The 25,251-nt window shown below is 39.9% G+C and overlaps 2 protein-coding genes across 11 annotated transcripts in view; one reads left to right on the top strand and one right to left on the bottom strand.

The window, feature by feature from the left end:
• ca16b (carbonic anhydrase XVI b) overlaps positions 1-17,836 on the top strand; it is a 113,641-nt gene extending 95,805 nt beyond the window's left edge. The window contains exons 11-29 of the mRNA XM_056438494.1: positions 35-84; positions 188-932; positions 1,582-1,720; positions 4,385-4,476; positions 6,256-6,347; positions 7,868-7,964; positions 8,079-8,161; positions 8,522-8,656; positions 8,753-8,887; positions 9,386-9,558; positions 9,691-9,826; positions 10,779-10,925; positions 11,358-11,451; positions 12,010-12,086; positions 12,284-12,412; positions 12,610-12,756; positions 12,922-13,064; positions 14,265-14,400; positions 14,650-17,836. Coding sequence (XP_056294469.1) covers positions 35-84; positions 188-932; positions 1,582-1,720; positions 4,385-4,476; positions 6,256-6,347; positions 7,868-7,964; positions 8,079-8,161; positions 8,522-8,656; positions 8,753-8,887; positions 9,386-9,558; positions 9,691-9,826; positions 10,779-10,925; positions 11,358-11,451; positions 12,010-12,086; positions 12,284-12,412; positions 12,610-12,756; positions 12,922-13,064; positions 14,265-14,400; positions 14,650-14,790 — 2,891 coding nt within the window. The 3' untranslated portion in view covers positions 14,791-17,836. The remainder of the gene's footprint in view (positions 1-34; positions 85-187; positions 933-1,581; positions 1,721-4,384; positions 4,477-6,255; positions 6,348-7,867; positions 7,965-8,078; positions 8,162-8,521; positions 8,657-8,752; positions 8,888-9,385; positions 9,559-9,690; positions 9,827-10,778; positions 10,926-11,357; positions 11,452-12,009; positions 12,087-12,283; positions 12,413-12,609; positions 12,757-12,921; positions 13,065-14,264; positions 14,401-14,649) is intronic.
• Positions 17,837-20,899: 3,063 nt separating this feature from the next.
• Positions 20,900-25,251, bottom strand: part of cadpsb (Ca2+-dependent activator protein for secretion b) — a 70,108-nt gene continuing 65,756 nt past the window's right edge. For all 10 annotated transcript variants that reach the window (XM_056436614.1, XM_056436611.1, XM_056436615.1 and 7 more), the window contains 2 exons: positions 22,257-22,361; positions 20,900-22,169 (listed from right to left, as the gene is read on the bottom strand). In XM_056436614.1, the coding sequence (XP_056292589.1) occupies positions 21,996-22,169; positions 22,257-22,361 (279 nt within the window). In that variant the 3' untranslated portion in view covers positions 20,900-21,995. The remainder of the gene's footprint in view (positions 22,170-22,256; positions 22,362-25,251) is intronic.

Here is a 25,251-nt window from a genome sequence, read left to right on the forward strand (position 1 = left end):
TTTTTAAGTGCCTGCCTGCTCTTTGGTTTTACAGCTAATACAACAAGAATATTTGAAGGGTCTCGTATAGTGAAGACTGGGATGGTGAGTTGACCAGAAGATGGCGGTGAAAATGTCTGGTTGTATGTTGGTAACACTCATGTGGTTCTGTTGGATAACCACCTTTTTCTCTGCCTGTATCTGTCAGCCCACAATTTCTCCAGCGTCCTCGGCAGACATGGCTCCCATCAGCTCTGGTTCCTCTACTTGGACGTCCTCTGGCATCCACTTCTCTATTGTCTCTATGGCAACGGGGATGGGCCCCTCCTCTAGTGGCAGCCAGGCCACAGTGGCATCAGTGGTGACGAGCACCTTGCTGGCAGGCTTGGGCGTGGGCGGAGGAGTCATCTCCTCTTTGCCCAGCTCTGTTTGGCCCACAAAAGCACCCCAAGCCACGCAGAAACCCACCCGTCCATCCATCCCGCCTGCGAAGTCCAGCACCGAGCAGGCAGCGCCCCAGGGCTCCGAGACGGATCGTCCGTCTGAGGAGAAGCAGGCTGCACATGAGGACGAGGACGAGGAGAAGGAGGGGGAGCGAGAAGGAGAGCAGGAGGAGGGAGAGGATGAGAAGAAGAGAAAGAACAAGACTGCACCTGATAATGAGGAAAAGCAAGCCAACAGCACTGTGGTCAAAGAGCCTTTAATCCCCACCCCCGCGTCCACAGCCAAAGAGAAAGGAGAAGGGATGCCTACAGTCGAAGGCACCACGGTACCGACCAGCACTGGTGATGATCAGTTGCTCAACGCAGAGAGGAATTCCACAGATGTAAATGTGTTCTACACAGCGGACGCTCGTAATGACTCGGCCGAGATGCAGATTCCCCAGAGCTTCACACTGTCTCCAAAGATCAGTAGCGATGGCAAGAGTCCCTGGCCTTTCTTTGTCCACACTGGTGAGCAGACCTCTCGCTCCCACACACATGATATTGCTTGTTCTTCCCCCCCCCCCCCCAAACAGACGCATTCCTTTTCCATTTGCTGCAAGGCTCTTTTCCTTGTTGTCAGCTATCATACAATAAATCTGTAATCACTGCCAAAGGTTATTGAACCCAATGTAGCATAACAAATACATTGATTTAAGACAGTAACTACACTGCAAAGATAAAGCTCCAGGCTTTTGTGTTACTACAACACAGGCCGGAAGGCATCTGCCATAGGGTTTCTTCCTCGAGGAATCCCTTTCAGCACATTTAGAAAGCGTTTGCTTGGAGAGAGAGCATTTTAAAGATTGTTAAAGACAATCACAATGTTAGATGATAGTGATAATGTTAGTGTGATTTACCATGGTAGACTGTTGGGTTTATTATTCATAAATATTAATCTCTAGTGACATATGGGGAAAGCCCCTATGAGTAGAATTAACCATTTCTGACACTTCCCCCCCGTGTTAGCTTCAAACACACTTTAGCACACATGCTCATACACCCCTCCTCTCCGCTGATAAAAATCCTGCACATATGCACTTTAAAGTTGGCAAATGAGCTGGTGTAATTCAGTAGCATATTTCTAAACATGTATTTATGTGCCCGTGTTACATTCCAGACAGAACCATTTTGTCCAACGTGACCCGAACCCCTCACCCGGGGATCGGCAGGATGGTGTGGATCGTCCCCTTGGTTGTGGTGTCTGCTCTCACTCTGCTCTGCCTCATAATGCTGCTGACTGTGATGGTCTACTGGAGGTGAGTTCAGTTTACCAAATGTCATTCCAGATGGGACATTGTAGGTCTTAAAGTTTGGTAAAACAGTCAAATCTATCAAGTTGTATTCATATAGCAAGTGCTTTACAAATGATTGACAAAAATGGAGAGAAGATGAAGAGACCAATAAGCAATAATAATAGAAACCATACATTGTGCCTGATGTCTCCCTCAGTAATATGAAAAAATAGCTGCCCCTCACTCACACTGACTTGTCTCATAAATATCACATTTCAGGGTAACTGACAACAAGCCTACATGCATTTCTGAATTTTCCAGTCAGTCTGCTCCACATTCAGACCCGTCTAGTTTGGATGCGTCTGTTTTATGCATCTGCATGCATGAGTGTGCGCCAATCTCACACAGTCTGGTAGCGAGACTGCTTTCATTCCTTGGTGTTATACATCAGGCCCATCACCCACCTGGGTGAGGGTCATGAGACCCGGAGGCCCGGCAGAGCCAGCAGGGGTCCCAGGTGTGTCTTCATCTGCTGGGCTAATTTCCAGCAATGCTATTGGAGCCCCTGTAATTACACAGGCCATTGGCACATGTGGGATGGGTAATAAATTACAAATATCACCACGGACCATATCCTCAGCTGGTCCCTCGCATATTTACTGTCTGCAAAAGGTCTGTTTCTGGTTTGGTAGCATTTTCTTTATTTACAGCCTGGGATTTATTCATACTTGAAATGTGTTAGTTGCATTTCATAAATTATTTCTCCCATGACATTTTTCTAAGTGTGAGTTCACTGCAGCAAATATATGGGCCAACAAAACCTTACTGTGGCTTAATGTGGTGTCAGATAACATAGGAGCATGGTATAAATAACAGCCTGATTATCAGCTCCATAGAGGTGTTCAAAAAGAGGCCGTTGAAAGCAAGACGGCTGTAGCAGCTTCAGTCTGTGGATGGATTACTGGGAGTTGTAGGATTTGAGTAGAAGAGCAGGGGCAGCTTTGAGATTAGAAATGGCTATCGAAGCTGTTACTGTGACAACTCTTGACAGTTCACAGACAATGGCTGCTTCCTCTGGGGAAAAGACCATGATGAAAGATGAAATGAAGCCATTCGCACTCGCTTCACTCTTCAAGCTCCGTCTAGTCTCTCTTGGTGACAGCGCAGCTATTATAGCCAATGTGTTTCTCTGCTCACAGATGTTTTGGTCATTAGCAACTTTATTATCACAGTCCATCTCATTTGAATATGGTATTTAAAGTGTGATCAGTTGTGCGTCTTTTGAAGATTAATTGCTTTGTCCTTTTTTTAGCTTGTTCATTTTCACAGTTAGTCTACAATGGAATTAATTGCTTACAGTGCGCATCTGGACGCCTCATAGGCTCGAGGTGTTTGTTGAAAACCAGCAGATGTTCATCTGAGAAAAAAATATCCCAGTTTGTGTTAGTGACTCATTGCTGCTAACACCATTGTTTAATGGGATGCACCTCTCCACTGACATCCATGCAGAAAGCCTATTTCATCCCAGTCGCATTCAACCAAAAGCAAAATGTTCTTTTGAAATCATGGGAGAGAACCAGAGAGGGGGTGTCGACGATGCTGTCTAGTTAGCCGCACCACATCTGCCATTGGATTGGGGGCCATTGGATTGGGAGGCTGTGACGCAAGCCAGAGGGGGGGTTTCCCATCCCTTTTTGTTTTTCACCCTCTCCTTTCAGTCTTTCTCTATTTCTCTCTCTTTCTATATCTTTTAAATACAGTTCAGCCATTTTTTATTTTTCTCTCTATGCTTTGCTTTATCTCACTTGAAGAATGACAAGCCTCTGCTCTCTCCTCTGCATCAAGTACAGGTAGGATTAAACCTGGGAATGTTAGCACTGGGTTGCAACTAACCAGGTTGTATCCATTCATTCGTATACACTGTGAATAATGAGTGAAGGCTGTGCAAGCTCAGGACCTTAAAATTGAATCAATGACATTATATGGCATTATTTTGTTTTTATTTATTTATTTTATTTAGACAACATCTTGATGCTTATTAAAGTGTTATTGTTTTTTTTAATTGAGGGAGGACATCTTCAATGTGGAATGTTTAGCCACATTTTCTTTCACAATTTCTCTCTTTTCAGTCTGTGAATTTTGAATCGTGAACTGTGTAAAATTGGAATTATGCAAGAAGCTGCACACACACATGTGTTATCCTTGTGGATAAGTAACACATGTTAAATGTTTCACCTCGTCTCAATCATGATATTTTCCAAATGCAAGTTTTAATTTGAACTTTGGCGTATTGAGCAGCATCTACTGGCAGCAGACACGCACATGTTATCCCGAAAATTGACTTTGATTTTGCTGTCCTCAAGTGGAGTGGGATTATTTTGAAAGAAGTATATGTTGACCTGAAAAGAGAATCTGTGTTTGGATAAGTTGCCTTCAGTTGGAGTAGAGAGCTAAATATGCCGCTGCTCTGTGAGTTGTTTACCTTTCCCCCGTAAGACTGTTTCAGCTGTCTCCCTCTCACTCTGGGGTTTTCATTAGCGGTGTTCTGTCGCTCCCCACCGTGTCATTCTACAATATTCTACTTGTAGATGATGTTGTTGACAGACCGGCTCTGAGTACAATGTGATAACGACTCCCTGGTAGACTTCACTGTGGCATATAAGTGTTCTTCTCTCTGTGTCCCTGTAGGAGGTTTTTCCAGACGGCTCACTTCTATGTGGAGGAAAGCAGCTCTCCACGGGTGGTGGCCAATGAGAATATACCAATCATCCCTATACCAGGTAAGTCGTATTTCTTTCATCATATTCAGTTTCTTGATCACCGATTCCCAATTAATGACACTTACATTATCAGGTACATGTGTGGTACTTGTGTACTCCAGGGGGTATACTGCACTACTTTACAGATAATGGAATAGCTCAAGAAATTATAACAAATATAAATTACAATTGGAATACATAAAAATGCATCCTTATGTGAATACTACAATACCAGAGCACATTGTTTAAGAATATTTAAAAGTGAACAAACAAGCAAAGTTGAAATAGTTTGCTAATGTAAGGTAATAAATAGATCCAATGAATGGCCAATATAGATAGCTGATGGTTAAATAGTAAAACAAGTTTATTGAAAGAAATGGAACGAGATTTTTAAAATAGCTAGATAAAAGTAATACGAAAAAAGCGATTGAAATAAATAAGCAGATGAAATGGGGAGCATAAATTAGTAGATACACATTTGAGATAGTCAGCTTAATTAAAGTAAGTTGCATTTGACAGGACTATAGGTGTACATGGACAAACTAATATTCATAGTATTATTTGTGATTTTGAAGACTGAAATTAAATCAAAAACATGTCAAAGTGATCTTGATTTACTTGAATATAATTGATGAATGCTAAAAGACATTTCCACAAACCACCATGAACGCTCTTCAAAGGGTTTTCTCTATTACCTTGATGTCTGCATTTGCGCAGTTTCTGCCAGTCTACGTGACTCTGAGAGCACCTCTGTAGGAATTGTATAACTGGCCTTGTGTTGCCTTTAATGTCCCGGGCAGCGGCGGAGTGGCAGCTAGTCAATATCCGACCTTACGACTTTCACAGCTCTGGGACATTTCAAGGCTGTGATATCACAGTTAAAGAGCTCAGCTGATGCCAGTATTGACTCCAAATTCATTAGGCTTTTATTGCTTGTCTTTTTCATTCTTTGTGCCTTTCTTTAGTTTTCCCCTTTTCTTTCTTTCTGCTTTGCTCCAAAGAAACAATGGCAGTTGTCTTACAGCACGTATATTCTGCATGAATGACCATGTGCTTGATTGGAATTGAAAATGTGCAAGAAAATGAATTTCATAGAACAGTGGCTTCACAGGCTCAACATTGAGATCACTTATCTTTATGGATATTTGTTGATATCTAAGTGCAAGATGACAGGATGTGTTTGCGGTTAAAAGCCTTTGAGTTGCACATAATACTATGGGACATGCAAGAATACATGTGAACATACCTCTGTACAGACACAATGTAAGGCCTAATCATCCTTACTTCATTTTAATTTCTAGCCCCTAAAGCCACATTTCAACCAGAACCCTCCAGATGAACTGATTAGACTGATAAGTGGCTTTTAACACTAATAGAGAGGAAGACATTTTGATAAATGAACAGATTAACAATCCAGAATTCACTTTTACGCTGTAACCACTGGGCCAAGTGAGATCCCTAAAAGCCCCAGTTGCGAGGGTGTAGTAGTTAAGACATGTGCGAGTATCAGCAGCAATGACAGCTGGGTCCTCTGACCTATTGCCCCAATGCGATGGTGACCAGCCGTGTCAAAGATTCCTCATGTGTGATTTGGGGCTGATTTGACTCGGACGAAACAGATGCTCCCGCCTATAAATGCTCAAAATGTATATTCGTTATTTTATTTATTTTTTTACATTTGTGCCTGTGTGCATTATAATAATAATACAAAATAAAAGATAAATCACTATGGTTACCATGTATTGTATAACCACACACACAGTAACGGACACACTGCTAACTGTTCTGTTTGTCCTGCAGACGACATGGACGCCATCCCCGTTAAGCAGTTTATTAAACACATCATGGAGCTCTACAAGAACAACCTGCAAGGATTTTCTGAGGATTTTGAGGTACATGTTTAACTCCACGTCAATAAATATCTGTTTTGATGCATTGTTTGCAATATTTGTTTTATAACTAATGGTGGTTTTACATTGGAGTTTGGCAAAGCTGGTCCGTAATCAGCAAAAGAAATAGGCAGTTTATTAAGTCACGCAGCACTTTAACTGTAACATATGTGCTTATTTATGTCATTGAGTGTCTTAAAGAGCTCATAAAGTAATAAATGATAATGAGCATTGTCATGAATAGTGTTGCTGTTTTTTTACATCTCATGCATTTCACTCAATTGTTAGTGGCTGGATTGTTTAATTGACCGTTCACAAACGGCAGATGAATTTATTAACGTTTATCTTTTTAATGATTTAAAATGAACTCTCCACAATGATCGACCAGTAAAATCCAATGCTTGTTCTGTTCTGCTTTCACACCACAAATAAACCTCACCAAAGCCTCTGTTTGGAGATAAACTAACAATAATCTCCTTTTCAGATGATCTTGCTCTGGTTCTTTGGTCTAAAATTCCAATTACAGCTTTCGCACCAGCCTCCAAGGCCCAGTGTGTCTGATGTTAGTAGCATCGAGCGAGCGTTGGGTTTGTCTGTTCTGGGCTACTGTAGAAACATGGCGGTCAATAACAAAGCACAACAATTCTCAGTCTAGACCAGAAACCCCTAAATCCTACACATTGGACCATTAACGAACCGAACAGGCAAGTGCACATATCGGTTTGAGCGGGACCAAACATGTTTGGTGTGAAAGCACCATCCAATTGCAGAAAAACAAAGTGTCTTTTTTCCTGTGGTTCCATGAGTCCTGATTGATTATTCAGCACTGTTCATCTCCCCTCTACTGTGAACACAGTGGCTGCAAGTGGGCCTCGTTCTAAAAACTGGGTAGAGATTATTGTATGCATGTGTTTGTGTGGGGGGTTACTACTGTTGAGCAGATGGTTGTGAAAGAGACAGAGAGAAAGATCAAAGAGAGACGGGGGTTAATTAGAGAGGGTCTGTCTGCTGGTTGACTGGATGGGAACACATTCTCTGTGAACCAGGTTAAGAAACAAGGCAAACGTTTTGCCCCCAGAGGATTCTTTCTAATTGGGGTCATTTGATGTGAAGCCCGTGTGCATAATTTTCAAATGCATCACAATGAAGCTGTGTTGGAAAATGGATTTTAGGCGTGGATTGGAGAAGTGTGGTGTTGTGAAGAAGAGGAGATGAGGGCTGTATCACTGGAGGCCTGAGTTCAAGGCCCAGTGGCAGAAAGCATCTGCTCCTCTGAAGTGTCCTTGACCGAGACACTGAATCCCTGCCAGTGGTTCTGCTTTGCAGTTAATCCTGAGCTCCTTATGGAGGAAGCACATTTGCAAGAAGAAACATTTACCGTTGAAGAAAAATAGAAGAAAATAGAAATCTGAGAAGTTTTACTTGGTTTCTATAAAATCACAGGAACAGTTAGCGAGGGTAAATCCATTACATCTTTTCTACTTGTTTAATAAAATCCACCTGTGCATGTTTTGTCTCTCCAGGAGGTCCAACGCTCCACAGCAGACCTGAAAATCACGGCAGAACACTCGAATCATCCCGACAACAAGCACAAAAACCGATACATCAACATTGTGGCCTGTGAGTAAGCTGTACAGTCTGACTATGTCAACTGCAGCACAATCCAATAATCTGTTCATAACATGTTTTCATTCTTTAAGTAATCCACAAAAAATCTATTAATTATCTCACCAGATGACCACAGCAGGGTGAAATTACGAGCTCTAGCGGGGAAAGATGCCAAACATTCGGATTATATCAATGCCAACTACGTGGATGTTAGTGACTAGTTTTCTATATATATATATATTTTTTTGTGTTGGAAAGGTTGTGAAATTCATCTGCATGGTCCTGTCTTGTGTCATAGGCTAAACAGTTTATAAATGCTGACTTTGTTTTATAGAATATTGATTTGGGTATCAACATAATATCAGCAACAGACAGAGCAATAACAATTGTGTATCTGTTTTAGGAATATTGATTAATGTATAAATATGTACAATTTCTGTCAGCTGAAGGAGTAGATTGCATGACCTACCTGTGTCAGTAAACCAGTCCTATTAACAGTAGGTATCAGTGGTTGTGGACTATTGATTGCATCTTACCGGTAAATATATTCCACCACTCTCCTTTTTCAGGGCTACAACCGGCCCAGAGCTTATATCGCTGCTCAGGGACCTCTCAAGTCCACATTTGAGGACTTTTGGAGGATGGTGTGGGAGCAGAACACAGGAATCATCATCATGATCACAAACCTGGTGGAGAAAGGGAGAGTAAGTTCACTTTAATGTCATTTTCAGGAGTAAAAATACAAAACAAACCCCTTGCTGTATTTTGTATACATGTATTGTGTTTGCTGTGTCCTTCAGAGGAAATGTGACCAGTATTGGCCAACAGAGAACAACGAGCAGTATGGAAACATTGTGGTGACCCCGAAATGCACCAAAGTGCACGCCTGCTACACACTGCGGCGTTTCCTTATAAGGAACACTAAAGTTAAAAAGGTAACTAAAAGTCAGACTCACATATTTAATCGGGTATTTGTTTCTAAGTGTGTGTGTAAAGTCATTTTTAGGTTAAATTCAAACTAGTAATTTACTGAATTGGGTTGCACCATGTAGATGTATGAATGTCTTAGCTACTAAAGACTTTAGTAATTTATAAATAGTTTGCTATGGAACATCAGAGCAATCAACTGAATAAACAGGAAGTCTCTGTTGTATCACAGGGTGCAGCTTAGCTTCCTAAAATAACTGTGGTAAGGGCCAAGCAATATATTTAACTTTAACCATTTACAGGGATGGTTTTGTTTTTTGTATATACATGTTCAGACATACTGGTTAAACAACCCATTTTGTAATTAAGGGTATATTATTATATGTGTGTGGTATGTCACTATGTAAAACAACGTATGTTGATATGATTTTACCTTCCATGATGTACAGAGAATGAATAGTCTGCATTGTACACTCGCCATGGTCTCACATCTCCTCTCGCCTCAGGGTCAGAAGGGGAACCCAAAGGGGAAGCTAAATGAGCGCATCGTTATCCAGTACCACTACACGCAGTGGCCTGATATGGGAGTACCGGAGTACACCCTCCCCGTCCTCACCTTTATCAACCGCTCATCAGCCGCCCGCGCTGCAGACATGGGCCCTGTCCTGGTGCACTGCAGGTACGCTACTTACCGTATTGCCAGGCTCCTGTGCTAAATGAATGTTCCTCATGAGTGCTGGAGCCGCGTCGTTAACGTCTCCCTTTATGAGGCTGCCATTGTGCTCATATTGCTCTATGCTCTGCTCCTCAGTGCAGGGGTTGGGCGCACAGGAACATACATCGTCATTGACAGCATGCTACAACAGATCAAGGACAAAAGCACAGTCAGCGTCCTGGATTTTCTCAAACATATCCGCACACAACGCAACTACCTAGTTCAGACTGAGGTAAGAACATCTGAATCATCCCTTAGGTTGTGAAAATTCCTTTTTTTACATTTGTTCATGAGTTATGAAAGTTGTTCAGTTTGATACTGTAGGCTGAGGTTTATGTCACACTTACTTCAGTTTAATTGGAAGACACATCAGAAACTTTTTTACACTCGGCACAATATAGACAAATGTCGACACTGACTGTCCTCAGGGCACGGTGCTGTATCTGGTTCTAAAACTGACATTATTTCTGTGTCCTCCTACACTCACTATCAGGGTCCGTCCGCAGGCAGCTCTGTTTCAAATAGCCTTCCAACTTTCAAACTGTATTAATCCAAAAGTTTGGTTGAGTTACTTGTTAATTTTCAGGTTCACATTATGAATACCAAATATAATGAACTCCTGAGTGATTATTATAGATTTAGCTACATAACAGTATATAAAGTAACGAAAATGAGCCCCATCCATTTTACCAGCCTCAATATTTAAGTAATGCTGATACATAAAACATCCATTTAAAGTCTGATCTAAATAGTTTTCCTTCTTGTGTTTATAACTTAATTAAAGGTTTTTCAGGATAGTTTGTCAGGTTAGTCAGGATACGTTTTCCAATGAACTTTTCTTCCATCTTTGAAAAAAAGAATTGTGATAAGAAGAAGAATTAATATAACTTGCATAACTTAATATATGTACCTAGAGTTTAGAGTGCATGGGGAAATGAGAACTCACCGAGAAGAAAATATTATTGTATTCCCATTTAGGTTTATTGATGCATTCCAGTCTCTTGTGGCCAAAATGAGTATTACAGCAACAAACACATTTCACCGGTACCATTTCTTTAAAGGAAGTAAAAGACATTTTATTTTAAAGGATTATATATATATATATTTTGTATTATTATTGACATGATGTGTTTCATTATGTATTTCAAACCCATTCCGTCTCAATATCATCCGTCTCCCCTCAGGAGCAGTATGTTTTCATCCACGATGCTCTGATGGAGGCCATCGTGAGCAGAGAGACGGAGGTGCCCGCTTGGCAGCTGCATAGTTATGTCAACAGCATCCTCACGCCCAACTCGACAGGCCGCACGCTGCTGGAGAAGCAGTTCAGGGTGAGTAAATCTTCTGGGAGTCTCACTGCTTCGTGAAGATGAGCTGTCACCGTCTGCAGCGTCGCCACCGCCAGCTGAAATCAAGGCTGTCTCGGGATCTGAAGCTCGTTCGCATCGCGCACGGTGGCGTTCCAGTTTGAGACGGGAATAGATTGAAAGCGTCTCTGATGTGGGCTGTATTAAAGAATATAAAAATGAAAGTGATGTCTGTCGCCCCTCTGCTGCCTTTTGCAAAGCGTGATGAATGATCAGGAGTGGAGAACAAATAATAATGTTGTACTGTCACTTCCTGCTGAACATCACATGCATTAATGTGAAAGACTTAATCCTGGCGGTTGCGCAACATTGTAATTTATGATTCTCATGTTCAGTGACTCTCAGGACTTAAATCCGATTTAGTGATCTTCTGGTCTTTGCTTCCTGTCTCACCAGCTGTTGACTCAGTGCAACTCACGCTTTGTGGAGTGCTTTAGTGCCCACAAAGACTGCAACAAGGAGAAGAACCGCAATTCCTCAGTGGTTCCCTGTGAGTATCTTATCTTTTACCACGGCGCTGTAGAGCCGAGGTTTTGGAGAACCGAGGTCATGTAAAGCTGCGGGAGTCTGCTTTCATGTCCAGAGGGCCGCTTGGAATGAGTTTACGTAGAACGTTTTTGGGGCTGCTGTCCTGAAAAGAGTGATAGAGCAACAATAATTTAAAATTTAAAAGATAACATTTGGACACCATTGAAAGCTTATCTACCAATAGAATATTTTCTGTGTTGGCTTCTTTTCTTTCACTTTAGAAATGTAAGAAAATAAGACATTTATGGTATTTCCTAGTGTAGTAGTTTTACATGTTCCTGTTTTTTCACTCTGTAAATTATTAAAGACAATCCTAGTTCCAAATTTACAATCTATTTCCATAATCCTATAAGTTAATCTTTCTATGCGTTCTCTGCGCCCCGACAGGGAAAAGGACTTAGTTGTTGCTATAGCAACAGTGAGGACTGGTAATGAATGTCTGCATTATCAGCCAGTGTGATACCGTAGAGGCCTGGGTTTGTGATTTAATGTGTTTTTTTCCTTTTCTATCTCTCTTCAGCGGAGCGAGCAAGGGTCGGACTCACCACTCTGCCTGGAATGAAAGGAACAGATTACATTAATGCGTCCTACGTCATGGTACAGTGTAATAGTCCAGCTTCATCATACTCGCTCACTTTAGTATTTTCATTGAAGATCTGTATTGTCAGGTCTTACAAATATTGATGAAAATGTCTTAGAAAATGATCAGTTAAGTCCGTCAGCCTTTACAGTAATCCATCAGTGCGAATGCTCCGAGCTTTAGAAATACTAACAGCTCACATCTGTCACCTCAGGGTTACTTCAGGAGTAATGAGTTCATCGTTACCCAGCATCCTTTGCCCCACACCACCACAGACTTCTGGAGGATGATTTGGGACCATAACGCTCAAATTATTGTCATGTTGGCTGATAACCAGGGCTTGGTAAGTTACAATGGACTGGTCATCTTTATTTGTTGGTTTTATTTGCCCATTAGATCTAGATTGTCTAAATTAGGGCAAAACTGTAATGTAATTTACAAACGGATGAAAAGCATAATGACAGCTAAAGCAGTGAAACACAGAATCAGCTCTATCATTGATGAATGAAGGTACCTGCAACCGACTCTGTTTCTTTGCAGGCTGAGGATGAATTTGTCTATTGGCCGAGTCGGGAGGAGGCCATGAACTGCATCGCCTTTACTGTCACGCTCATCAGTAAGGACCGACTGTGCCTCTCCAACGAGGAGCAGATCATCATCCACGACTTCATCCTGGAGGCCACACAGGTACCGGGAGCTCTCCTTCTCCTCTCCTCTCCTTCCTCACAGCCGTATGTAGATTGTTGTGACACGAAGCGTCACAGGTCAGGTGTTCTTGGCCATTCCAGGTGTTTTGATCGCAATGTCATGTCACGTGTGTATGAGTGACAGCCCGGTTCCTCTGTGTCACAGGACGACTACGTTCTGGAGGTGAGACATTTTCAGTGCCCTAAATGGCCCAACCCCGATGCTCCTCTCAGCAGCACCTTTGAGCTCATCAGTGTCATCAAGGAGGAGGCCATGACTCGAGATGGCCCCACCATTGTGCATGATGAGTAAGTGTTTATCGCCATGTTGTTCTCTGTCACCACAGGGAAAGTCTACTGGTACCAGAGATCTAGTCATAGACTGGTCCAGGACTCTGTGAATTGAATCTATTTGTTTGTTCCACACACTGTTGGTGCTTACCAGCTGTCATTGTTTTATCCTTGTGAGTCGAGGTGTTGTCTAGTTTTGTCAATGCAATAGATGCATGCTGGACTCTTATTCGATTGCAGCACTTCCCACTGAGAGAGTTGTTATCAGAATCATGTTTGGAACATGTTCAACAACCAAAAAAATGTTTTACTGAAATGATCGTGCCAGTGTGTAGTTGAGATCAAAATGAAGGTTGAATTAGAAGATGGGTGTGGTTTGAGTAAGGGTGCTGGAGGTAGGGGGGGTCAGAAATTGGGGAAGGGGCCATTGGCCTCCCCACTTTATAGCCCTGCTGTGTTCTCATCGCTAGATGCTCTCTACTTCTTATTGTTGTGATGTATTTTAAGGACTCTGAAGTGGTAATAGAATCCTGAGACCTTTAATTACCTTTGATTTGTCCATGTCATACTTTAGTGCTTGCACTAGGCGGATGGAAAACAAGCCCCAAAATGTGAAGTGCATTGCATCAGGTGTGAGAGTCCTCTGGTGTCGGCCAGCACTGAGAATCCACAGGCATCTACCAAGATAGTCAGAAGTGTCAATCTGACGTCTCTGAGAAACCAGGCAACCATAACAGTTTCCGCGAATGTTCCCAGCTGATGTGTTTCCTGCAGACCTCTGTGCCTTCAGCACATCAGCTGCTGTTACTGAAAGCATCAGCTAATGGACAAGTCTCCAACAGTGAAGGCTCTAATAATCAATCACACGTCATCCCTCATTTACCCAGAGCAGTGTCTGAAGTTGCCGCAGACTGAATAACGGGCCGCTCCTACGGTCTCCCCCACCTACACCAGATGCTAATGTGATGGGAAGCTAATCACTAACAATCTGTGTGGAAGTAGCTACTTACTGAGCACATTATACCTTTGCATATACTGTGGTTTGTTTTATCCACAATTACTTGTTTGTGACAGAGGAACCACACACAAGGAAAACAGCCGAACACATTGTCATTGGTGATGCTGTGAAACTACGGATGTAGTAGGTGTGATGTAACAATGTTTAAGAAAAACTGAACAGGAAGACACACAGAGCTGCATTTGAACATGTGCACACAGGTATGGAGCTGTGTCAGCAGGCATGCTGTGTGCCCTCAGCACCCTGTCCCAGCAGCTGGAGAACGAAGGGGTCGTCGACATCTATCAAGTGGCTAAGATGATCAATCTCATGAGGCCGGGAGTCTTCACTGATATTGTAAGTTCATGTCCATTAGGTGATAATATATCAACTTTGTGTTAAAATAAAAAAACAATGAGCTAAAAGAGACCCAGATGTTCCAGAGACGTGGAGAGTTGGGTCGATCACGACCTTCATGTCAGTCATTTCATTCAATGTTGATTAACGCAGAAATGAATGTCACAATCTGTTCTGTTCCAGGATGTGATCTGTAATGTAAACCTCTCTCGTGTGTGTGTGTGTGTGTTTGTGTGTTCTTGTGCACAGGAACAGTACCAGTACCTTTACAAAGCCATGCTCAGCCTGGTCAGTAACAGAGAGTGCTGCCTGAGCCCCATGGACACTAGCGGGGCGGTGGTGGTTGCAGACGAGTCGGACCCCGCCGAGAGCATGGAGTCGCTCGTCTGAGGAAGTTCTCACCGGCACTTAATTTGTAAAAACCAGAGAACTTTTCTGAGGCCTTTTTTTGCCAGACTATTGATTAAATGAATAACCTTATTACTTTTTATACTGATACAAGTTTTTGATATTTATGTTTTTGTCATTTATTTCTTGTTTTAAATGTTATCCTGCTGAGCGTTTGCACCTGTTTAAGTTGACGTGAAGAAAAAGCAGCTGTGTCCAGTTTGCACTATACTATCAGTGTTACTGCCTCTGTCCAGCGAGCGAAGACGCTTCACAAGTGAATCGTGGCATCACGACACAACCGACATCTTTGGACCGCATTGAGACAAACCTGAAGCATGAAGACCAGGATGAGTTGAAGTGATCCACTTCCAGTAATTTCTCAAAACAAAAACATCACATGACAAAGGTGCCCAGCACGCATTTTTGTCACTTTGTTCCCTCAATAAAACAAACTGTTTTGAGGCTCGGCTCCACCCGGTTTAAGCTCTCTATCACATCCTAAGAGACTTTTACCTTCTTAATATTCATATATTGTCCAAATATTTCACTGATGTCTTGTACAATGTTAAAGTGTGTCACAAGATTTTATGTGAACATGAATTTCTTTTTACAGGGATTTATATTGTTACATTGTTATATATCTCCTGAGCAGCCAACCAATGTTTTTTTTTTTTAGTGCTCTTGCCTTTTTGTCCAATAGCAGGGCATAAATTCATGTTTTATGAGATTGTCATGATTTTTTCCAGCTTCTTAAACCTCAACTGTCAAAGCTCAACTGTTAACATGTGTAGTGGGTATCCGTATTGACACAGTACAATGTCGACAAAAAGTATTCACCTGACACAAACTCCCATGTTTTAGAGTTTCACAACATTAAATTGCAGTGGATGAAATTCTGATAATTCTTTTGAATAGCTTTCTGGATTTGAAAATGTATGCAGTTTATCACATTTTCCACATGGGTCTGAGTGAACAGCAAAGTGTCATGTCCTGTCACTCATTCGAGACCTAACTGAGGTCTTCAGACTAGATGTCTCCATGGCATTATCATTATGTCTTTTAACCCTTGTGTTGCCTTCGGGTCAATTTGACCCGATTCAATGTTTCACCCTCCTGTCGCCTTCGGGTCAATATGACCCGATTCAATGTTTAACCCTCCTGTTACCTTTATATTTCCTAACATATTTTACCCTTGAGGTCAATACGACCCCAGCTATTAAAATCTCCAGAAAATTATTAGAATTAATATTGTTTTCCAAGTTTAAGTGTGAGGTACTTTATGTTTGTTTGTTGACTCCCGAAAGAACACCGACATTAAACATTGTATCGGGTCAAATTGACCCGAAGGCGACAGGAGGGTTAAATATTGAATCGGGTCAAAATGACCCGAAGGCAACACAAGGGTTAAGACATTCCTATGTAGCTGTGGCTTCATATTTGGAGTTATTGGTTTGATGAAAAATGTAATCTTGCAGTTCTCCGACATGGAGAACTGCTAGATTGCTTTATATTTGACTGGCTGTTGGAGAGAAGCGTCCTCACCAGGCCAGAGGATGATACACTCCTCTCGTGGGACCTCTTTAGGGTCTCACTTGTTGCCCTTCTTCTTAAAACACTGAGATTTTAAGGCAGATTTCTAGAACTATGCCATACTCCTTTCATTTTTATAATCTTATTAGGGATATCCAGTGCCTTGGAAACGTTCTTATGTCCCTCCCCAGTTTAGTACTCTTCAGTAAACTTAGATTTGTTTGTTTTCGTGGTGCATTTTTGGCCAGGACATTGAATTTATGGCTGGATTACACACAGTTACACACTCCATTCCACTTTTAATATAGTAATATTTCTGAAATCAATTGTTTTATGATTTTTTACAAGTCTTACTTAGTTTGCAGCGTTTTATTTTGATCAGTGTAGAGTAAAGATATCCTAATCACATCCACTGTGACTCAAAGTTAGAAATACATAAAACATAAAAAAGTGAATACTTTTTAATAGGCACTGTGGTTTCTTGTTTGGGGGGAGGGGGAGGGGGGGTTGATGCTTGATTTGTAACCAAAGATGTGGTTCTAGTTTGCGACATGTAAGTGGTTTTGTCTTGAGATCTATTTAATCAACTAGAATTTAAAATGAAGATGGTTAACTCTTCCAGTGCATATTACCGCTGTCAGAGGTGTGAACTGAACAAGAGTTAAGCATGTTTCTGTTCCTCACCTCGCAGTAAATAACCAGAGTACAAGATTAAAAAATTCAGACTGTAAAATATATTTTATTTGGGCTGATATTCTGTCTCGGCCCCATTTTGTGACTATTAATTACATACCCTTTTCAACCCTGAACATCCCTCTCTCTTGATTGATTTATGTGTATCCTGATACTCTGTGATGTACTCACTGGTATAAAAAATAAATAAATAAACACTTCTCTGACAAAGGGGAGTTTGCTAATGTCAGTAAAACATCTCCAACATTTGGAGACAAAAGTCCAGATTGCTGATCACTTAGCTCTGCAACAAAATGAATTCCAACGTCCTTTCTGTTTGATATTTCTATGCTCGTGGAGTACTGTGGTTGCACACTATTGCTTCAAAAAACAATTATCTTCGACTTTAATGTAATCTTTGTGATCATAGAAGTTTATATTTTCATACAAATATTTGGTTTGTATAGTGGCCCTGTAAAAGATTGTACTTTTTGGGAATTTTGCTAACCAAATCCTTACGGCAGATTCCCCAGTCATACCTGCCCCTCTGAGGTCCATGCTGATATTTAAATAAGACATCTCCTGACATGTCCTCAATGGTCCAGGGGTCCAGTGTGTTCGCCTCAGTGCATTTCTGCCAGGTTGGTAGTGAAGTCTATTTTGTAACTTAAATAAAAAAATAAAATGGTTTTATCCATATCACATGTTTATATGATACTATCATAGCCATATATTCTATGATGTTGTCATATACCATATTATAGTGTTATTTAATAGATAAACTGTATTGCTATTCATGAAATAAAGTTTGGGTTTGGGTGCACAGCATCTGTATTACATGGAACTACTGGTGGAGGAGTTTTCACTGATGAAAAGCAAATCTGCAACATGTTCATGCAGCCGACAAAGTGGTGGTAGGAGCAGAATCCAAGTCCCTTGCATACAAAGTACAGCAACAGCATGCACTTAAAATACTTATGAAGAGTTTATACTGTAGGTTTGTTTAACTCTGGGTCAAAATTCTGATTTCAAAGGTGGGGGGGAGGGGGTGATGATGGTCGGGAAAAAAAAAATGTATACAGTAAAAGTGATGAAAAAAGTTGAAAGTGCAGAAATTTCACAAGGAACCTTTTTTAAATAAATATACTTTCACGAGGTAATATATGCTGGCAAAGCTATAGGTAAGCACATTAATAAACTAGAACGGGCACTCGGTAGAGCGCATACCTTCGCATATCACAAGATTGGGCATTGAATTATGAACATGTTGGCATTAGTCGCATGCCAATTGGACAAAAATGTATCGTGCTATGGTTAAAAAAAAGATTTTGACCTTTCCATGACCTTGACCTTTGACCCGATTGATCCCAAAATCTAATCAAATGGTCCCCGGATAATAACCAATCATCCCACCAAATTCCATGTGATTCAAGAAGATTTGACCTGTTCATGACCTTTGACCTTGACCTTTGACCCGATCGATCCCAAAATCTAATCAACTGGTCCCCGGATAATAAACAATCATCCCACCAAATTTCATGCGATTCGGTTCAATACTTTTTGAGTTTTGCGAATAACACTCATATAAATAAATACACGGCGATCAAAACATAACCTTCCGGCATTTTCAATGCGAAGGTAACAACATTGTAGAGCATTTTTTAGAAACTAAGTAAAGTGCCCTTTTATGTTAATATATTAACAATTGCAAAATAATTGTATCAAGTTTATATTTGGCAAAATATTACATATATAATTTGTTCTAACTATTAAACTAGAGAGCTCAACATTTCAAATATGTATCTCTTTTAATATTAAAACCTAAACATTTCACTTTAAAAAATACTAACCACTTTTTATTAATTTAAACAGATTTATATATACTGGACTATGACTTTGACATTTTTTATGACATACTATAGTTTATTAAATAAAATATGATTATTTAAAATATTTATGGCATAATATAGCTTCCACTTATCCGGTGCAAGCTTGTGGTGGCAACAGGCTTGGGAGGGTTTTCCAGAGGTCCCTCCCGGCAACATAAAAATATCAAATTATAAATAGAAAATGTTTTGAGACATTCATAGTTTATTATACAACGATATATGTTATCATTTTACAGTATAATATAAGGTGACTTTTTTGCAAACTAATTTATGAAATAATTTATGACATTTAGTATAGATTATTTGTATGACATAATGTATGTATTCCAATGATTTCATAGTTTACATTGTTCATAAATTAATGGCTTGTTATAATAAATATTCAACATACATAATTCATTTTTATGGCTAATACTATATTACATTTATTTATGTTTTAATTCATATCATTCTAAATGCCATGGTGGTTGCAGTTGTGTGGCATACTATCCTGCGACATTATTCATGTCTTTGTTATGTTACTTTTTTCGACATGATATACTAACGCTTTTATATAGAATTCTCTGTCTTTTTCAAGACTTTCTTCTTTGACTATTTCAATGATGTTTTCAGAAATACCAACCTATGACATTTGAGTGTTATAACCTTTTTATGACTATTTTCCAAAATACTATATTATTTCTTTTTTAAGATGTTTTTACTTAAATTGTTTTATTATTTTAGATATACTACCATAAAACAAAGACAAAAATGTCAGACATAAATGTAAAAAATAAATACAAAAAACAGGGCAAAATTATACATGTACAGGACTGTCTCAGAAAATTAGAATATTGTGATGAAGTTCTTTATTTTCTGTAATGCAATTAAAAAAACAAAAATGTCATGCATTCTGGATTAATTACAAATCAACTGAAATATTGCAAGCCTTTTATTCTTATAATATTGCTGATTATGGCTTACAGCTTAAGAAAACTCAAATATCCTATCTCTAAATATTAGAATATCATGAAAAAGTATACTAGTAGGGTATTAAACAAATCACTTGAATTGTCTAATTAACTCGAAACACCTGCAAGGGTTTCCTGAGCCTTGACAAACACTCAGCTGTTATAAATCTTTTTTTTTACTTGGTCTGAGGAAATATTAAAATTTTATGAGATAGGATTTTAGAGTTTTCTTAAGCTGTAAGCCATAATCAGCAATATTATAAGAATAAAAGGCTTGCAATATTTCAGTTGATTTGTAATGAATCCAGAATGCATGACATTTTTGTTTTTTTAATTGCATTACAGAAAATAAAGAACTTTATCACAATATTCTAATTTTCTGAGACAGTCCTGTATATATACATACATATATATACAATATATACTTACATACATACACGTACATATATATACATCTAAAGACAAAAATACAATATTAACAATTAAAATATACATATATTGTATTCTTTTTATGACATTTTTTTAACCTGGTATATAAAATGACAGGATTAAATTTGGCTTTTTATGACTTTTCTTCAGAAAGCCTTTAATTGATTATTTTCAACATACTATACGCATACGTCTTTTCAACATGATACACCTTTTACAACAGTTTAATACGAGTTTTGAATTTGTGTTTTTGATATTCTATAGCATGAATTGTTATGTTTAATTGTTATACTATCACTTTTTCATGACTTTTATCGACCTACTAATCAACGATTTATTTTCAACATGATGAACTTTGTCTTTTTAATTACTTTTTTCATTGTACTATATCTAAAACATTTTGACATACCAAGATTTAACATATGAGATTTAAATTACTTTTATAGACATTCTATACAATGACTATGATATGTCTGTGTTTAAACTTGACACACTTGGCTGCAAGAGGAAGTAGCCTGTGTACCTAAAATACAGAGAGTAAATGTCCTAAGTTACCTTCCACCACTGCCAAAGCAACACTTAATGTACTGTTCAGTGTGTCTGAGGTGGACATGCAGCTGGTAAACATGACAGCAGATGCACATGACAGTAATTTTTATTTAGAGGCAACAGCTCTGGCATATTACAACTGTTGGCTTTCATAAGGCAAAAGCAAGAATGAATCCACCAGCTAATTCACACAGAAAACAGAAAGCGTTTAGGGAGGGTGGGAACCCACAGGCATGCAGCGATGGCTCAGAATGCAATGTACAGCATTTTATATTTATATATAATATATACAAAACAACAGTGAGACCCAAACAAATGCCAGACATCTCATTCTACACAATTACAGAACAACGACGGACCAACGTTTTTTTTTTTCCTAATAAAAAAATTATATTTGCTCTTTTCTCTGTAAAAGTGCAACTCAATTAAAATATAACCTGTTTCAAGTTTTTTTTTTTATGTTGAAATAAAAATAGAATCTCCCAAGTTATCAAAATGGACCTATGAGAATATTGCATCTCTAGAATACCAACTGGTTGAAGTTCATGAGTCCTGTTGAGCCGTGTCTAGTTAGTAATTGAGATAAGATCACATAGCATTGACACATGATAAAAATGCAGGTCTGGACTTACTGTTGATGTTAAAAACAGTGAGTAGACAACTGTGTATCTGTAACAGCCGTAAACAATTACAGAGGTTTATTTTCAGTTTGAAGCAGTTGGCATTCACTTAAAAACAGACAAGACAAAGAAAAGGGTCCACACACTCATCATCACGACAATGTACCATTAATGAATGTAGAATACGACAAAGAAGCGCCACATAGGTTTGCATTGGACAGGGACACACCTATTAATCTCACTCAACATTGTCAAACAAATAGTTCTCCATATTGCTTAGTAACACATAGAAATGAATGACTCAAAGATAGCTGCTATCTTTCTCATGGCAGCTAAACTGCCAATCACGGATATTTTTTTACATTTTTATTTCGATTTTCCTCAGTATAAGTACTATTTTGTAATAGTTAATAGTTCCTTCATAGGCATTTGGAGCTGACAAAGAGGTCCTAGAGTGGCTATCTGAGTTGGTACATGCATCGGTAACCAGGCTAAAGTCAAAAGTGTGAAAGGGGGTCGGGGTGAAGGGGGTCGGGGGCGAGGGTTGGACCGTCAGTGTACGGGCTCTAGTCCTCTTCATCCTCCTCATCGCTGTCCTTCATGGAGATGCCCTGCATGCCTCCTTCCCTCAATGACGCTGTGGCCTCCTCGAGGGTCAGCCTGTTGCGCACCGTGTCGTACATCTTACTGTTAAGGGTGGAGTCAGGGACGCCCTGCAGGCGAAAGTCCCGGTACTTTTTCTAAAACAGGACGGAGATACATAAGCAAAGCATGGACACAAGGAATTCTGGGTAATTCATCATCCTGATGGGTGTGTCCAGCCTTACCTTTGTAATCCTGATGAGGATTTTTAGCTGGTAGACGTGGAGCTGCTGCTCCATGCGTTCAGTGAGCCAGGTCCCCAGCAGGTTCATGGTGGCAGTGAACCATTGCTGAAACACATAAACACAACACTCTCCAGCAAAACACACACTCACACACATACTCAAGGTATCATAACATAAAACTAACCCTTACGACACACATAAAGAACTACAACTAAACCCTTCCTAGACCCAACTAAACTCAAGCATCCTCTCGTCTAGTGTGCATTCAAGCATCACTTAAAATATACAACATTTCATTCAGCCCATGTGAACCGTGTGTACACCAGTTGGGAAGGTTTAGTATCCAGTCTCTATCTGACTTCACAAGACAGACATTCCTCAGAATGCAGGTTAACAGGCGGCCTTAATGTAGGAATGAAATCGTGTTCAAAATAAACAAATTGGTAAGAATTACAAGTAGTATGTTTCTTTGTATCATGCAATTCAAATGTAAGAACAAAATAACTATGATTTCTACACTAAGATTTCCCTCTACCTTTACCTAGTGCTTTTAAAGCCCCTGAAAATGAAAAATATATACAATTAAATATACATTACCAAATAAGATCAAAAGTTTGGAAAATAAACATGCGCTAATTCACTTTTTGCCAAGGTTTTATGTTCGGAGATCAATACCACTCTTATGTCTGTAAAGCACAAAGCCAAAGCCAGCAGCCAGTTTCCTGGAGGAAACCACTAGCCGGCTTCTGTCACCTGCCGAACACAACACCTGTCTGTATAATATGTACAAACAAAAGGTACTGCTCCGCCCCCGACCTCTATATTGTTGAATTGTCATTTTTACTCTCCAGTTTTTCTACAAATTAAAGAAAGAAGTTATGAAGTTTTAGTAATGAACTTTAGAGGTGTTATAGGTTGGTACCATTGGACAGTCAGGCGAGCTGTTTCCAGTCTAACTGTCTCCTGGTCCAAGCTTCATATTGAGCAGACAGACAGGATAGTGCTAGATATCAATAAGCATATTTCCCAAACGGTCAAACTACATCTGTCTCGCTCAGAGTAAGAAACTGATTTAGAAAACTGTTTTCAGGGCATGTACATGTATAACGAACACAAACCTATCTATACTATTCACTGATATATTTAAGAATTAAACATGACAATTCTCCCAATTACTATTTGCCCATAAAGAAAACAATGATTTCATTAAATAATAGTAAGTTGAGACTTTCTTGAACGTGACCCTTACTGTTAAAGTAATGTTGTCAACACACACACACTCACACACACACACACACACACACAGGCACACCATGAGCGTGGTATCCACCCACAAACTATATATAAAGCACTCTGAAAAGCTAAAACAATTAATTTTACTCAGAGCGCTGATACTGTTGTTACTTGAAGAAAATGATGAAACCGAGGACATAAATAAAATGAGTTATCTGTCTTGACCTGTAATTAGCCTTTAACAATTTTTAAAAGAAATGTTCCACATGTCAATATCTTGTAAACGCTGCATGGCCTATTAATTATCGAAGGATATTACTTCGCTTATATTTATAATTTATTCAAGTAGAAATGCAGAGCTGCATTTAAATACCCTACGCTGAAGATAGAAAACTACTACTGTATGGGGCAGTGGCGGGCCGTGGGCCTGGGCCTTCAGTGAGGTCCTACACAGTCCCACCCGAATTAATCCACCTCTTATTACTATCATTATGATGCCATGGCTCTAGACCAGGGCTGCTCAATACGTCGATCGCGGCGTAGTATTGGTAGATCGCATGACATTAAAAAAAATTGGCCCGCCCCCGTCATTTTCTCTATAGCACGTCTTTGTTCATTTATTAAACTAAACAGCCGTCTGATGTTGATCGTATCTACACAACAGCATGTCATTTCTCTCGGCTCTCCGTCTCGCGCGCTGTAGAATGTGCGCGCGTCACGGAGGAAAAGAAGAAGAAAAAAGTCACTTGCACTAGTTTGTTCACTAAACAGGGCATTGTCGCAGCCAAAGCAGATTTCAAGTATATGCTCGACCAAATCGACATCTTCTCCTCCTTCCGCCATTGTGGGTTGAAAAAACAGCTTTGTAGTCCGCGAATTAATTCCTTTATCAAATTCAGTTTCCTAGTTCTGAGGTTTTGCATCTACCTGCCCATAGACCCCGCCTCTCAATATTGGTAATCCAATCAAAAGACGTGCAGCACTCGGCCTGCTAGCTGCTCCTGTGCCGGTTCCGGGGCCTTCGAGAAGGCCTAGAGGAGCCAACTCTAAAGCTGATTGGTTGACACAACATTGTCATTCCCATTCACTTGAAGCTACCAGCGCCCGCAATGTTGATTCTGAAGGCCTAAGGGCAGATTTTAGCCCCCTGGCAACACACCATGGCTGAATATGATTGGATAAAAGATCTAACATAAAGACCAGCCCTCCAAATCTCAACCTGGCGCTGGCAGCAGCGCAACCAAGAGGAACGCTATGAAATTAAGAGAATAACTCTTACTCTGGGGAATCATTGAATACATATTTGTGGGAAAATATATTTAGAAAAAAATATATATTCTGATGATGTTTAGGCCAGCAGAGAAGGCCTTGCTGGCCCTGACGGCCCGCCACTGGTATGGGGAATTGAAATTATAGTTTTGACACAAGTTCATTAGCAAAAGAAAAATAGAATGAGTGAGTAAATGGTTAGCAGGCAGGGCGCAGCGGTGCTATTTTCTTGTACCTTTTATCTACATTACTTTGGGTGGCAGTTTTCCAGACTGTTACAAGTTTAAAGTTACAAGAGAACAGCACCCAAGTCTAATAGAAACAGTTGTTACGCCCCCTATTCCAAGATAAAAAAGTCAACTTTAAACATGTGAGGAGGCAGGAGCACAGAAAAAGGTTTCTTTGGCCCAAATTAGAAGTGGGAGGTTTTCATATGTTTGGTTGTGGAGGTTTAGTTTTGAGTCAAGTTTTTTTTTTAGAGGAAGTTTCGGGA

This window comes from Pseudoliparis swirei, chromosome 18 (assembly GCF_029220125.1).
Source record: "Pseudoliparis swirei isolate HS2019 ecotype Mariana Trench chromosome 18, NWPU_hadal_v1, whole genome shotgun sequence".
Classification (NCBI taxonomy): Eukaryota; Metazoa; Chordata; class Actinopteri; order Perciformes; family Liparidae; genus Pseudoliparis; species Pseudoliparis swirei.